The sequence below is a fragment of the Natator depressus genome, chromosome 2 (genome assembly GCF_965152275.1).
Source record: "Natator depressus isolate rNatDep1 chromosome 2, rNatDep2.hap1, whole genome shotgun sequence".
NCBI classification, from domain to species: domain Eukaryota; kingdom Metazoa; phylum Chordata; order Testudines; family Cheloniidae; genus Natator; species Natator depressus.
This window is the reverse complement of record NC_134235.1, coordinates 37,068,288-37,082,809: the sequence shown is the minus strand read 5'-3', so window position 1 is coordinate 37,082,809 and position 14,522 is coordinate 37,068,288. Positions and strand designations below refer to the sequence as shown.

General features: G+C 43.7%; 1 protein-coding gene across 1 annotated transcript in view; it reads left to right on the top strand.

Annotated features, from left to right (window-relative positions):
- The first annotated feature begins 2,388 nt into the window (after nt 1–2,388).
- The window catches only part of GRHL2 (grainyhead like transcription factor 2), a 104,449-nt gene continuing 92,315 nt past the window's right edge, over nt 2,389–14,522 (top strand). Inside the window, exon 1 of the mRNA XM_074944016.1 lies at nt 2,389–2,557. Within this exon, the coding sequence (XP_074800117.1) occupies nt 2,538–2,557 (20 nt within the window). The 5' untranslated portion in view covers nt 2,389–2,537. The remainder of the gene's footprint in view (nt 2,558–14,522) is intronic.

Genomic DNA, 14,522 nt, shown 5'->3' with positions numbered 1-14,522 from the left:
AAGGGAAAGAAAGGATTAGCCCCGATATGGGAACCATCTATTTGCCTTACTCGTACAAATAGTCCTTTTTGGCCCAATAGTTTCTTTCAGGATAACTAAAACATAAGGATTTGGGATGAAATCCTTACCCTATTGAATTTAATGGGAGTGTTCACACTGACAGTAGAGCCAGCATTTCACCATTTATTTTTCCAAAAAAAGCGCTACTGAAGAATTGTACCCTTTGGCCCTCAAGTGGTTTTAAGGTGGTACCATAATTCCTTATTAGAAATGAGCAAATAATTTGTAATGCATAATTTATTGAATGAACTGGCTTTTTTCTATTCAAATTTTGATTTTCTCAGATTTGTTACACACAACTACTTGTAGAATCATTTTTATGAATAATTCTTGGTCTATAGATTGTTTGAGCAGTTTATTGCCAGCATTTGTTATTCAAAATTCAAGCTGTTACTTTGTTTTGACTGGATGTGTAGGTTGCAAGGTATTGTTTTTCCCCCTAATAATTAGGCCCCGTCTATATTCAAAGCTCTACTGGTGTAGCTAAAATAATTTCAAAATCAATTTAGCTAAACCAATGCAAATTTTTAGTGGACACTCTTAAATCAATTTAAATCTGGCTTATATTGATTTGAGCTTAATTGGCTAGTAACTTTGACTATAGACTCAGGTTTGTGCAAATATTTATGTGCCTGATTCTGATATGCTGATTTTTACATGATTGAAATTCCATTTAATTAAAGAGAGCTGAGCCTTATTTAAACTGGGGTGAGAGGAGAATCAGGCCCCACAAGTTCAAAATTTTCTATATTTGAACATAATATTTACAGAAAAATCTACTCTTTCAGTGAATGTTCCTACCAGGGAATGCCTTTATGAACTAAAAAGGCATGTAAGCGAGCTGAAAATGAAATATCAAGCTCTTAGGTGCTTTATGAATAGCTGTTCATCTAGTGAACTATCTTTTACTTGATTAATTAATTAATCCTACTGTGAAATAGGACAACTAAGTAAATATTATCCCATGTGAAAAAGTATATCATATAATGGCCTAGCTTTATACACTATTTAGGATATAAAAGATTATTATTTATAAAGCACAGCAAGCTTTTGTCTCTAAGCTTTTCTAGCTCTTACTTTTCCTAGGACTTCTGTGCTTGCAGACTATAGATGTGCCACACCATTTGCTACCACTAGCTCTTAAATTTTGATCGTGGGTGTCATCTTCTGGCATCATGTATCTGTCTTCACTATGAAATGTTTTCTACACTGACAAATCCACCAGTTTAAAATTCAGTTCATTCTAGCCTCATGAAGTATTTATTTTAAGCTTGATGAATTGAGTGTCTGTCTAATTCCTGATTCTGTGAAGTTACAGGGCAAATGTTGATGCTTCTCTGGAGAACTTCAAATGCCAGCAACAAAACGAAACACAGAAACAGCCAACAGATGTTGGTGTGATACTGACAGGGATCAGGAATTGCAAGAATGGGTGGGTAGGGGGTGCAGGTTACTAGTTGACAGGTTTTAGTTGGGAAAAATCCTAAGGCATAGACATTAATTTTCCCTACCATGTACTTAATGCCAAATCCAAAGCTGGACAATGCTGTTTGAGCAGAAATCTCACAAGTGCCCTTTTATAGTCCTGATCAGGATTGTAAATCTTGTATGGGTAAAACTGGTACAATGCAATTATGTAATAGATACACTTGTCTCTAAGGTAGCTGTAGACTAGTTACATATTTCTGCCAACCATCCCTCTTTACGAGACAATAAACGTTCTTGTTTGTTGTTCTCAGCCATACCCCATTGGCCATCCAGGACTCTTTATATCCCTGAATTCAATAGCGTTGGCCTTTCCCCCTACTTGGCTGGCATTTCAGCTGTCTGCGGGTGGGGGTAGGGCCGATTGTTAAACAGCCCTAAGGAAAAAGTTGCTTGGAGGGGAGAGAGCTCTGATGGGGCCTCGCTCGGGCCTGCGGGCTCTTGGACCATCGAGTCTCCCCGCAGCTCAGCTCAGCTGCCTGCAGCCAGCCCCGGGCAGCTCTTTTCTCAGCTCTCCCCAGCCAGCCCCATGCTGCCCTGCTCCGCAGCGAGTTGCCTGGAGTTAAGCAGGGGCCTTACCTGAGCGCGCCTCTTCCAATGGCAGATCACCTGAGAGCCACCTCCATCCAATCAGCTCGCAGCTCGTCCCTCTGCCTTGTATCCTTGAGTGAAAGAATCCAGCTCCTCTCGAGAAAGTTACCTGTGGGCGCCTAGGTCTGCTGCTTTCCGCTCTGTGCCTCCCACTGCCCCAGCACCACGGGAGAGAGCCCAGCACCCAGCCTCTGCCCACATGTGAGGGGGGAGGGGGCTCTACCTGTCCTACCTCTGGGGCTGGCGGAGGGGGGGGGAGGGAGGAAAGCAGAATTACCAGTAGCTCTGGTTCTCCCGTCCCGGGCGCTCACACACACCTTCACCTGCACAGACTTGAAAGTCCAGTTTCACCAGAGAGACTGAGGCAGCAGGAAAAGGGGAGAGAGTTCATTGGATCAAACATGTCACAAGAGACGGACAAGTAAGTGATCACAGACATCCTGCTGCTCCTGCCGCTTTGGGCTGATCAGACCAACTGGTTTGTTGTGTTTTGTTGGTGGTGGCTCTGGACCTGCTGGGATTACGATTCTGCCTCGATAAAAGGCACTAGACTGAGGAGGTTGAATAAATCCCAGGGCTGCTGAGCATAAAGCTGCAGCTTAGCGTTTCTCCTCTCGCTCTTTTTTATTGGTGTTCCCTTTTCGCTGCGCTTTCTTCCGTGTGGGGGACTCTTTCTTTTCGCCCTGGAGCAGAGAAGCTCCTTCCACTGGCCTCAGGCCCGGGCCGAAAAGTGGCTGTTGGCTTTTGTGTGAATGCAACAAAGAGCTTTTATATTGGATCACAAACGGCCATCTTCTTCCCCCTTCGCCTTCCACTGGTGCGTGTGGCCGAGAGCAGGAGCGGGGAGCTCTGCAATCTCTCCTGGGGAGTGTCTAGGGAGAGACCCCACTCCAGGTCCTGGCTGGGGACGTTGTGAGGAAGGGGGGTGTTTGAAAAGTGGCTTTTGTGGGATTTTGTTTCCTCCCAACGGGAGTCAGGGAGTCCAGGCACGGTCTTGTCGGCAAGGTCTTGTTTGACCGTTGTTCTCTGGGCTGCTTGTCACTTTTAATTACTACCTGCATAGATCTATTTTCAGTCTCTAGAACCTGAAATTGTTTTTAACCAGGACGTCTCTGCAGCGCCTAGGCCTCTCGCACCAGCCTGCGTGCGATCCCAGGGGTTACAAAATAACTTTTACCCCAAGAAGCGCCACAATTATTATTATTTTTAAACAGTGCGGAATTAAAACAAACCTGTCCACATGTATTTAGCGCAAGGACCCCCCGGAGACAGGCACTTTAGCACGCCCCGGTTCTCGTTAAACGTGAAAACAAATCCCAAAGGACGAACTTTGAAAAAGTTTCATCGAACTTTTTACGCGTGAGTTTCGAAGGCCACGAGACGGCAAAGCTGCTTGTGTGCTGGGGGACTGGTGTGCACACGGGCGTAGAGTACCTGTCTGGGCAGCAGCCTCCGTTCGCCCGAGCCCTGCCTCCCCCCAGTGTGCGGGGCAGGGGATGGATCTCTCGGGGAGTTGTTTTTTCCCTCGGGATTAGATTACTCCTTTCAGCGGCGTGAAAGCCCGCTGGCTCTTTGTAGCTTTGTCTGGTGACTTCAGATCAGGCAGCAGCCGCCGGCCCTGCACAGCCCGCCGACGCAGGGAAAGGGGCCAGGCGACCGCAGGAGGCTGGGGCTGGGGAGCAGAAGTAGGAGTAGGAGCCGATTCTGCGCTGGCCAGAATGTGCCCTCTCCTTCCGGGCATGGGCAGGCGCAATGTGCGTCGCGCTGGGAAAGTCACGTCTCGCTGAAGTGGCAGGGCCCTTCCCCTGCCCAGCCAGCGCGGCTGGGTCAGGATTGGGGGCGGGTTTGGATCTGAATGGAGGAACCTGGAGGAGAGACGTTTGGGGGTGGGGAGGGACACCAGAGCAGGGGTCCGGGGAACCAAAGGAGGGGAGGGCGCAGGAATGGAGGAACCTAGGGCATGAGGCGAGGAGGGGAAGGGTGGGTGGGCAGGGAAGGCTGGGGTAGGACTAGTGATCAGTGCGTGGGAGGGGGGGCACCCAAGTTGTGCGGACGAAGGGAGGGAATGAGCCAGGAGGAGGGTGTGTGGCTGGAGCGATGCCATGCCAATGGGAGGGGTGTGTGGGGTGTCAGGTATCGGGCCCCTGGGGGGCGGGGGTGGAACTTACAATGTGAGGACACCACGGGCAAGGCTTGTCCGTGTGGACAGAGGGAGGGACAGATCTGAGAGACGTTGAACTGGGAAAAATCCACAGGACTCGGCGGCGACAGGCTGCCTGACTGTGTGGGGTGGAAGAGGAGCTGATGAGACTAGCTGGGCTGGTGGCTTAGACAGAGCGGGAGAAGAAGGGACGGTTTAGAGAGCAGAGGTGCAAATTTAGTTTTGGCCGCTTCGATCATCACCTGGCAGGAGGATCCTGGAACGGTAGATGCTGAGGAGCCATTAGAGAAGGGGAGGGATTGTAGTGGAGATTTGGGAGTCACCAGAGCACAGATGGGAACTGAAGTCAAGGGAGCAATGAGGTCAGCAGGGATAAGGTATAGCGAGAGGGACAAGGGCAGAGCCCTGAGCGATGCTGGTGTTGAGGGAGGAGCAGCTGAAAGAGAAACAATAGAGTTGGGGAGGGGGGGGACACCAAATGACTACAATGTTCCGAAAGGTCAGGAACAAGAGGGAGTGAATGACTCTGTTAAAAACAATGGGTATGTTAAGGAAGATGAGAAGGGAGAAGAGGCTGTTATGCTTGACAAAGAAAATGATCTTAGTGTTAGTGATTTCATTGGAGTAGAGGGGCAGAGCCAGGTTTCAGTGGATCAAGGAGAAAATTGGAGTGGAGAAGTCAGGTGAGGTGAGGGAGGCAAAACCTCCGAACCTCCAAGGCAAAAAAAAGGAAGATGGTGGAGTAGGTGCAGAAGTATGCACTTGTCATTACTGTTGCCTGCTAACCACATGGTGGGGAACACCAGAGGGCTAGAGAAGTTGCAGGGGCCATGTACCTCTCAGATATCAACATCTGCCCTCTGCAAGTGTGTCTGTGAAAGATCCTGGGTGAAGGGAAAAGAGGGTTTGAAGAGGAAATAAAAGGTGGAAAAACATCTCTGGTCTTTGTAGACATAGGTGTGAATCAAGAAGGAAAAGTAAAGTTGTTTATCAAGGATGATTTATGAGGAGAGGCTGAGGGAACTGGGATTGTTTAGTCTGCAGAAGAGAATGAGGGGGTATTTGGTAGCTGCTTTCCACTACCTGAAAGGGGGTTCCAAAGAGGATGGATCTAGACTGTTCTCAGTGGTAGCGGATGACAGAACAAGGAGGAATGGTCTCAAGTTGCAGTGGGGGAGGTTTAGGTTGGATATTAAGAAAAACTTTTTCACTAGGAGGGTGGTGAAGCACTGGAATGAGTTACTTAGGAAGGTGTGGAATCTCCTTCCTTAGAGGTTTTTAAGCCCTGGCTTGACAAAGCCCTGACTGGGATGATTTAGTTGGGTTTGGTCCTGCTTTGAGCAGGGGGTTGGACTAGATGACCTCCTGAGGTCCCTTCCAACCCTGAGATTCTATGATTCTATGACACGGCTGAATAAAGAATTTTTTTTGTGAAGGAAGTCTGTCAATTTTGTTTTAATATATTCAGCATATACTTGTATCTAATTAAAACCTAACCTGCGTTATCTCCATGTGGCATCACCCTTTACTTTATACATCTGTATCTTATATCTGTATCTATATCTCCCAGGGGCAAAACAAGATAGAGCTGTTCATTATTATGATGTCAATTAATTCCTGTCAGTTTAAATTAACATTTTATTGGTTTTGTAATATTAATATTTTGGGATAAAATACCTATGAAAAATGCACTATTCCTTCTTCTGTGTAGCAGAGTGAGGACGGTTGGTGGAAGTTAAATCCTAGTGAGGAAAATAGAAAGGAGCATAAACTCTGGCAAATGAAATGTAAAAATATAATTAGGAAGGCCAAAAAAGAATTTTAAGAACAGCTAACCCAAGATTCAAAAAGTTAATAGTAACATTTTTTGGTAAGGTTTCAGAGTAGCAGCCGTATTAGTCTGTATTCACAAAAAGAAAAGGAGTACTTGTGGCACCTTAGAGACTAACAAATTTATTTGAGCATAAGCTTTCGTGAGCTACAGCCGAAGTGAGCTGTAGCTCACGAAAGCGTATGCTCAAATAAATTTGTTAGTCTCTAAGGTGCCACAAGTACTCCTTTTCTTTTTTTGTAAGTACATCAGAAGTAGGAAGCCTGCTAAAGAACCATTGGGGCCCCTGGACGATCGAGATGCTAAAGGAGCACTCAAGGACGATAAGGACATTGCGGAGAAACTAAATGAATTCTTTGCATTGGTCTTCACGGTTGAGGATGTGTGGGAGGTTTCCAAACCTGAGTCATTCTTTTTAGATGACAAATCTGAAGAACGGTCCCAGATTGAGATATCATTAGAGGAGGTTTTGGAACAAATTGATAAACTAAACAGTAATAAGTCACCAGGACCAGGTGGTATTCACCCAAGAGTTCTGAAGGAACTCAAATGTAAAATTGCAGGACTACTAACTGTAGTCTGTAACCTATCATTTAAATCAGCTTCTGTACCAAATGACTGGAGGATAGCTAATGTGATGCCAATTTTTAAAAAGGGCTCCAGAGGTGACCCCAGCAATTACAGTCCGGTAAGCCTGACTTCAGTACCGGACAAGCTGGTTGAAACTATAGTCAAGAACAAAATGGTCTGACACATAAATGAACATAATTTGTTGGGGAATAGTTAACATGGTTTTTGTAAAGGGAAATTGTGCCTCACCAATCTACTAGAATTTGTTGAGGGGGTCAGCAAGCACGTGGACAAGAGGGATCCAGTGGATATAGTGTATTTAGATTTTCAGAAAGCCTTTGACAAGGTCCCTCACCAAAAGCTATTAAGTAAGCAGTCATGGGATAAGAGGGAAGGTTCTCTCATGGTAACTGGTTAAAAGATAGGAAACAAAGGATAGGAATAAATGGTTAGTTTTCAGAATGGAGAGAGGTAAATAGTGGTGTCCCACAGATGTCTATACTGGGCCCAGTCCTATTCAACATTCATAAATGATCTGGAAAAAGGGGTAAACAGTGAGGTGGCAAAATTTGCAGATGATACAAAACTACTCAAGATAGTTAAGTCCCAGGCAGACTGCAAAGAGCTACAAAAGGATCTCTCAAAACTGGGTTACCGGGCAACAAAATGGCAGATGAAATTCAATGTTGATAAATGCAAAGTAATGCACATCGGAAAACATAATCCCAACTATACGTATAAAATGATGGGGTCCAAATTAGCTGTTACCATTCAAGAAAGAGATCTTGGAGTCATTGTGGATAGTTCTCTGAAAACATCCACTCAATGTGCAGCAGCAGTCAAAAAAGTGAACAGAATGTTGGTAATTATTAAGAAAGGGTTTGATAATAAGATAGAAAATATCATATTGCCTCTATATAAATCCATGGTATTCCCACATCTTGAATACTGTGTGCAGATGTGGTTGCCCCATCTCAAAAAAGATATACTGGAATTCGAAAAGGTTTAGAAAAGGGCAATAAAAATGAATAGGGGTATGGCGTGTCTGCCATATGAGGAGAGATTAATAAGAATGGAACTTTTCAGCTTGGAAAAAAGATGACTAAGGGGGGATCTGATAGAGATCTATAAAATCATGACGGGGGTGGATAAAGTAAATAAGCAAAAAGAAAAGGAGTACTTGTGGCACCTTAGAGACTAACCAATTTATTTGAGCATGAGCTTTCGTGAGCTACAGCTCACTGCATCCAATGAAGTGAGCTGTAGCTCACGAAAGCTCATGCTCAAATAAATTGGTTAGTCTCTAAGGTGCCACAAGTACTCCTTTTCTTTTTGCGAATACAGACTAACACGGCTGTTACATTAAAGTAAATAAGGAAGTGTTATTTACTCCTTCTCTTAACACAAGAACTAGGGGTCACCAAATGAAATTAATAGGCAGCAGGTTTAAAACAAACAAAAGGAAATATTTTTTCACACAATGCAGTCAACCTGTGGAACTCCTTGCCAGAGGATGTTGTGAAGGCCAGACTATAACAGGGTTCAAAAAAGAACTAGATAAGTTCATGGAGCATAGGTCCATCAATTGTTGTTAACCAGGATGGGCAGTGGATGGTGTCCCTAGCCTCTGTTTGCCAGAAGCTAGGAATGGGCGACAGGGGACGGATCACTTGATAATTACCTGTTCTGTTCATTCCCTCTGGGGCACCTGGCATTGGCCACTGTCGGAAGACAGGATACTGGGCTAGATGGACCTTTGGTCTGACCCAGTATGGCCGTTCTTATGTGTAGGATTTGCATGGCCCATGCAGAGGGTCTACAGAATCTCTGCAGCACAGCGACTTGGACACATCAGGCACCTCAGTGTTCAATTGAGTTTAGTGGGAGAAGTGGATCCAGTGGATTCACAACTATTCTATGTGGCTCCAGTAGCTACTCTCTCTTAAGGGAAGGTGTATATCAGCAGTCATGTGATAACAGTAAATAATCAGTCATTTGATTCTAACAATGAACAAGAAACATTTTTACAAGAAGAAAAAAACCCAGTATTATTCCTGAAAATTTTCTCTCTCTCTCTGCTTCATTGTACCCTTCTGTCTAGATCCTGTCCTACCTGGCTTCCTTCTGCAGATTTAAAGAAACAGTACACATACTTTTCCCAGCCAGAAGGGCCAACAGCAGTGGTTGCTGTGTGGCCTGGGGGGGATTTCTGTTCCCCCAGCTGCCATGGAGCACCCCTTTGCACAGTGTCTTTATTTGCACTGTGCACAGATTCCAGGATTTTCCTCTACATTAATAAATTAAAACCTTTTAGTATTAATATTTTCTTGCTGCAGAATATATAATTTAATATATAATTCCTAGATCTTCAGACCAGTGATATTAAGTGCACTAGTGATACTGAATAATGCTGGCCTCAGTTTTCATGGGATTTAACTGGTTCATAGGGGCAGATTAATTGTTGCCCTATTACTCCATAGCCAGTGCAGCAGGGCTGTAGGCCAAATATAAGGCAGGCATGATGAATACCATTCGTGCAGTGTTCCCTTTGGCCAGGCACACAGCCCCTGCTAGAAAGGGCCTGGGGCAGGTGGAGGCAGAGCTGGGTCCCCCTGGTGCCCTAGTTATAGCCTTCTGCCCCAAAGCCCATAAGGACTGTAGCACTAGACTGGGGCCTGATACAGCCCCAGCAGCCCTTGAACTGGGGAGACAAGCTGCCTCCCCTTTGTCTTTGTGCCAACCCTAGAGCTGGGCAGACTGATGGTGTATAGTTTAGTATTTCATGGTTTGGATGTCTGAAGCTTTCCTTGCACTCTTTACAGCTTAGCAGAAAGACCTTCTCATGTTCCTTCCTGAGTGATTGTATCTAAGGGTATTTTGTTTTATTTGTTCCCTTTGTCATAGTTAAGTTAGGAAGTTTAACAGTATGATTATCTCAGCCTTTATTTCTGATCTGCTGAATCTCTCTCCTGGCAAGTTGTAATCCTTTCCATATAAGGCCCAAGTCTTAAATTGGTCTCGAGCTGTTACAGTAGAACCTCAGAGTTACGAACACCTCGGGAATGGAGGTTTTCTTCGTAACTCTGAAATATTCGTAACTCTGAACAAAACATTATGGTTGTTCTTTCAGAAGTTTACTACTAAACATTGGCTTAATACTCCTTTGAAACTTTACTATGCAGAAGAAAAATGCTGCTTTTAACCATATGAATTTAAAGGAAACAGGTGCAGAAACAGTTAGTTCCCTTACCTTGTCAAATCTTTTTTTTTAAACTTTCTCTTTATTTTTTTAGTAGTTTACTTTTAACACAATGCTGTACTGTATTTGCTTTTGTTTTGGTCTCTGCTGTTGCCTGATTGCGTAGTTCTGGTTCCAAATGAGGTGTGTGGTTGACCAGTCAGCTTGTAACTCTGGTGTTTGTAACTCTGAGGTTCTACTATATAAGATTATCTGTTACTCATCTATTAAATATTTATTTAGGCTATATTTTCAAAGGTATCCACTAGTTTTGAATGCCCTGTGTAAGACATAGTTGGGCCTGATTTTCAAGTGGTGAGCATCCAGCAACTCCAAGAGAAGCCAATGAGAGGTGCAGGTGTTCAGTACCTGCATTTTTCAAAATGTTGCTCTTATCTATTTCAGTGTCCCTTGAAAAGTCTCTGACTTTGTGTCACGGAAGCAAGCAGATGAATGGTTGCTATTCTGAAGAATGTACAGAATTTTCAAACATAGATTTGCTTGTTAAGAATAAAGTTAGTTAATACAGACACATTATGATTAAGGTTGCTTGTCTGTCACGGAGATCATGGAAGTCACGGATTCCGTGATGTTCCGTGATCTCCGTGACTTCTGCAGCAGTTGGTGCTGGCTCAGGCAGTGTCTGGGCCAGCAGCAGCAGTTTGGGTTTGTGGGAGGGGGCTCAGGGCTAGGGCAGGGGGTTGGGGTGCATGGAGGTGCTTACCTGGGGGATGGGGAGGGCTCCCTGGCTCCCACTGGCATGTCCCTGCAGCTTCTAGGCAGAGGGGCCAGGTAGGGAGCCTGCCAGCTCTGCCAACCGTTCCCTCCCTCCCTCCCAGCAGGGGTCCTACTGTCCCCTCCCCCCTAGCACCAGTGCAGATCCTGGGCTGTGCCCACCACCAGACCCTCCCTCCCAGCACCAGCGGGGGTCCCGGACTGCCCACCACCTGTCCCCTTCCCAGCACCAGCGGGGGTGTTGGGCTGCATGCCATCACCCACCTCTCCCCCAGCACTAGTGGGGGTTCTAGGCCATCCCACATCACCTGCGGCTCCCCCGGACTGCCTCCCCTTCCCTGCCCCCCAAGCACCCACAGCCTTGGCCCAAGTTTTAGTTCGGGGTATATAGTAAAAGTCATGGACTGGTCACAGGCCGTGAATTTTTGTTTACTGCCTGTGACCTGTCCATCACTTTTACTAAAAATACCCGTGAATAAAACGTAGCCTTAATTATAATCTAAGGCATATTTTATTGTTACACCTGTGCCCCTTCATAGGGCTGGAGACTGAGGGCCCCACCTAAAATGAAAGCTCAAATATGGAGGGAATACTTCTGAAAGCCAGTTGTTACTGCTGAAGAAAGAAGAAACCTTGATTGGAATGGTCACCTGCCCTCTCTGCACTGGGGAAGGATTGTGGAGGCAGGCCGGTGGGGATGTGCTCTTATCCTGGCCACATTAAAAAGCTCATCACCATTGCTATGGATGGAGTATCTGAATGTGAAATCACCTGAAACCAGTTGACACTAGATGTCTTTTGAAAAATATCAATTCAGTGCACTACTGGAGAGTCCTTTGCTTGTATCATGTTCTCCAGTAGTCATGGAGAAGATGGTCTGGGCTGTCTTATATTGCTCAAAATAAAACTTGCAAACATTCACCAAGATTCTGGGATTCACCACTGTATGAATCCATTAGCTTACTAATGCCCCTCTGAAAAAGCAGTGGCTAAATACGATTTGAGGGTAATGGTAGATGAAATCAGCTGAACATGAGCTCCCAGAGTGACATCCCAAAAGGGCTAATGCAATCCTTGGATGCATAAACAAGCGAATCTTGAATAGAAATAAAGACATTATTTTACCTCTGTATTCGGTACTGGTAGGACCACTGCTGGAACACTGTGTCCAGTTCCGGTGTCCACAATTCAAGAAGGATGTTATAAATGGAGGGGGTTCAGAGAAGAGCCATAACAATGATAAAGGGTTAGAAGTATTGTTGTAGTTGTGTTGGTCCCAGGATATTAGCGAGACAAGGTAGGCGAGGTCATATCTCTTATTGGACCAACTTCTGTTGGTGAGAGAGACAAAGAGCTCTGTGTAAGCTCGAAAGCTTCTCTCTCTCACCAACAGAAGTTGGTTCAATAAAAGATATTACCTCACCCACCTTGTCTCTCTAAAGGAATAGAAAACACGCCTTAAAGTGATAGACTCAAAGAGCTCAATCTATTTAGTTTAACATAGAGAAGGTTAAGCTGTGACTTGATTACAGTCTATAAGTACCTACATAGGAAACAACTCTTTGGTAATGGGCTCTTCAGTATAACAGAGAAAGGTATAACAATCCAATGGCTGGAAATGGAAGTGAGACAAATTTGGATTGGAAATAAGGTATACATTTTTAACAGTGAGGGTAATTAAGCATTGGAACATTTACCAAGGGTTATGATGGAATCTCCATCATTGGCAATTTTAAAATAAACATTAGATGTTTTTCCAAAAGATACTCCATAGGAATTATTGTGGGGACATGCTATGGTCTGTGCTACAAAGGAGGTCGACTTCGATAATCACAGTGGTCCCTGCTGGCTTTGGAATCTATATGATAGGCTTCTAATCAATGACTGGAAGAGTAACAGCTAATCAGCAGAGAACAGCCAACAACAATAACTAACTAGCTCTGATCTCCCAGCAGATTCGGTACACAATCCTTCTTTTCTCTAACAATATCAAATATGTAAAGAGGAAGATAAATCTTCCTTCTGAAAGAGTGACTAATTAAACCATATTAAGAGTGTTTGAACTGTGGAGAAATCAAATATTGCAACATTCCTGTAATTTGTGAATATATTCCTAATAACTATTGCCTCAAATGAGAGACTCACTTACAGACTTGCTATTTTCCCTAGTAGTAGTAGAATGCAATTCTGTCCCTAGTAGAAGAATGTATCTATTTTATGTTTGAAATAAACTAAGATTTTATGATAATATGCCCCTTTTCCATTGTGAGAAGTCGTGGCTCAAAAGAGGTTAGGACTATTGCATTTGTGCTTTCCATATGATTGTTTCATCTTCAGAATAGAAAGTCTCTTTAATGATCTGCATTGCTGATGCTATAATTATTGCATTCCTATTAACTTCAGTGAGAGTGTTGAGTGAACCAGAGCTGCAGGAACAAGCCTTAAAATGCAGCAAGTCCAAGAAGCTTTGTCATTGCTACTTGGAGATTAAAGAAGTGCTGGGGGGCCACCTGCACAGAGAGGTCTATTAAACAATCTCATATGATATTTCCTGTCAAAAGAATCAAAATACAGAGACGGACCCGAATACAGGTCCTGATACAAAGCCCATTTAAATAAAGGGAAATATTCCTGTTGATTTAATTAGGCCTTGAATCAAGACCACAGTGCAAATCCAGAAAGTCCTCCAGTTCTTTGAAGATATGCCACATAATCTTGTCCCACTTAATACAGTGAAACCTTCCTTCTGTAACTACCCAAAGGTCAACAAAAATTGGTTGCATAATAGAAATTGTTTTTAACTAAGTCAAACAAAACTGTATTTGAAACCACAGAGATACTTTAAAGTCTTTGCTTAAGACAGGAAACTGATTATTAGAGGTGGACCTTAGTTCAGGTTTTACTATATATTTTTTATCCTTCCTTTCTGTGTCAAATACTTTTCTGTAGCTGACGTTGACACATTTAATAACATATCCATGTTTGCAATATACTTTACTTTGCCTCAGAGATTAGTGTAGGCAATATAATTGCTTTTAGTCATTCAGCATGTTTGATCTTGTTGAGATTTGTCATTATACCGAAAAAGAAAAAATTACCTAGAATTACAAAAGAGTCCCAAACTAGCACTCCTTAGTAGGCAAACTCCCATTATGTTCAATGGGAGTGTTGTTTGATTGAGGAAGAACTGCCGATTGGGCCTGGTATCTTCTTACCTGTAGTTTCCAAGTAGTCTAAACACTTGTATTTTACTCTACTTTGAAGTTATTTGTGTGCATACATGTTTTCAGGGTTGGGGTGAAGTGTATTACAAGGACTTTATGTCTTCCTCTGAAGCTTTAGTATTGTCCATTACTAGAGACACATCCATCTGACTAGATAGACCTTTTTCTTATTTGAGAACGGAAATTCTTATGTTTCTTTATAACTTTGGACACTGCCATCTAATTGAAGCCCTGATTTTACTGGCTATTAAACTGTAATTTCTGGGACAAGTTCTCTGGATTCTAACGTATCTATTCAATAAATTAAAAAGTCACGATGAGACGGTGGTATATTTTATTATTCACCTCCTGCCCACAAAAATATAATGTGAGTCGAGTTTGGGCTGAGCTAGAATTCTCAATTCAAATCTCTTCAAGTTCTAGGAAGGTCAGGACAATGATCAGAACTTTGTGGCTTATGCTTATTTCTGTAATGGACACAAACTAGAACTCCAGTTTCAAACACTCTCAAACTCGGAGAAAATTTAGATCTGGATCTTAAAGTTGTGAACTGGGCCTATCACAAAAGAGAATTTTTGTTGCTATTTACCCACACTCTCAAATTTGTTCAGAATGTGTCCTCCCTTT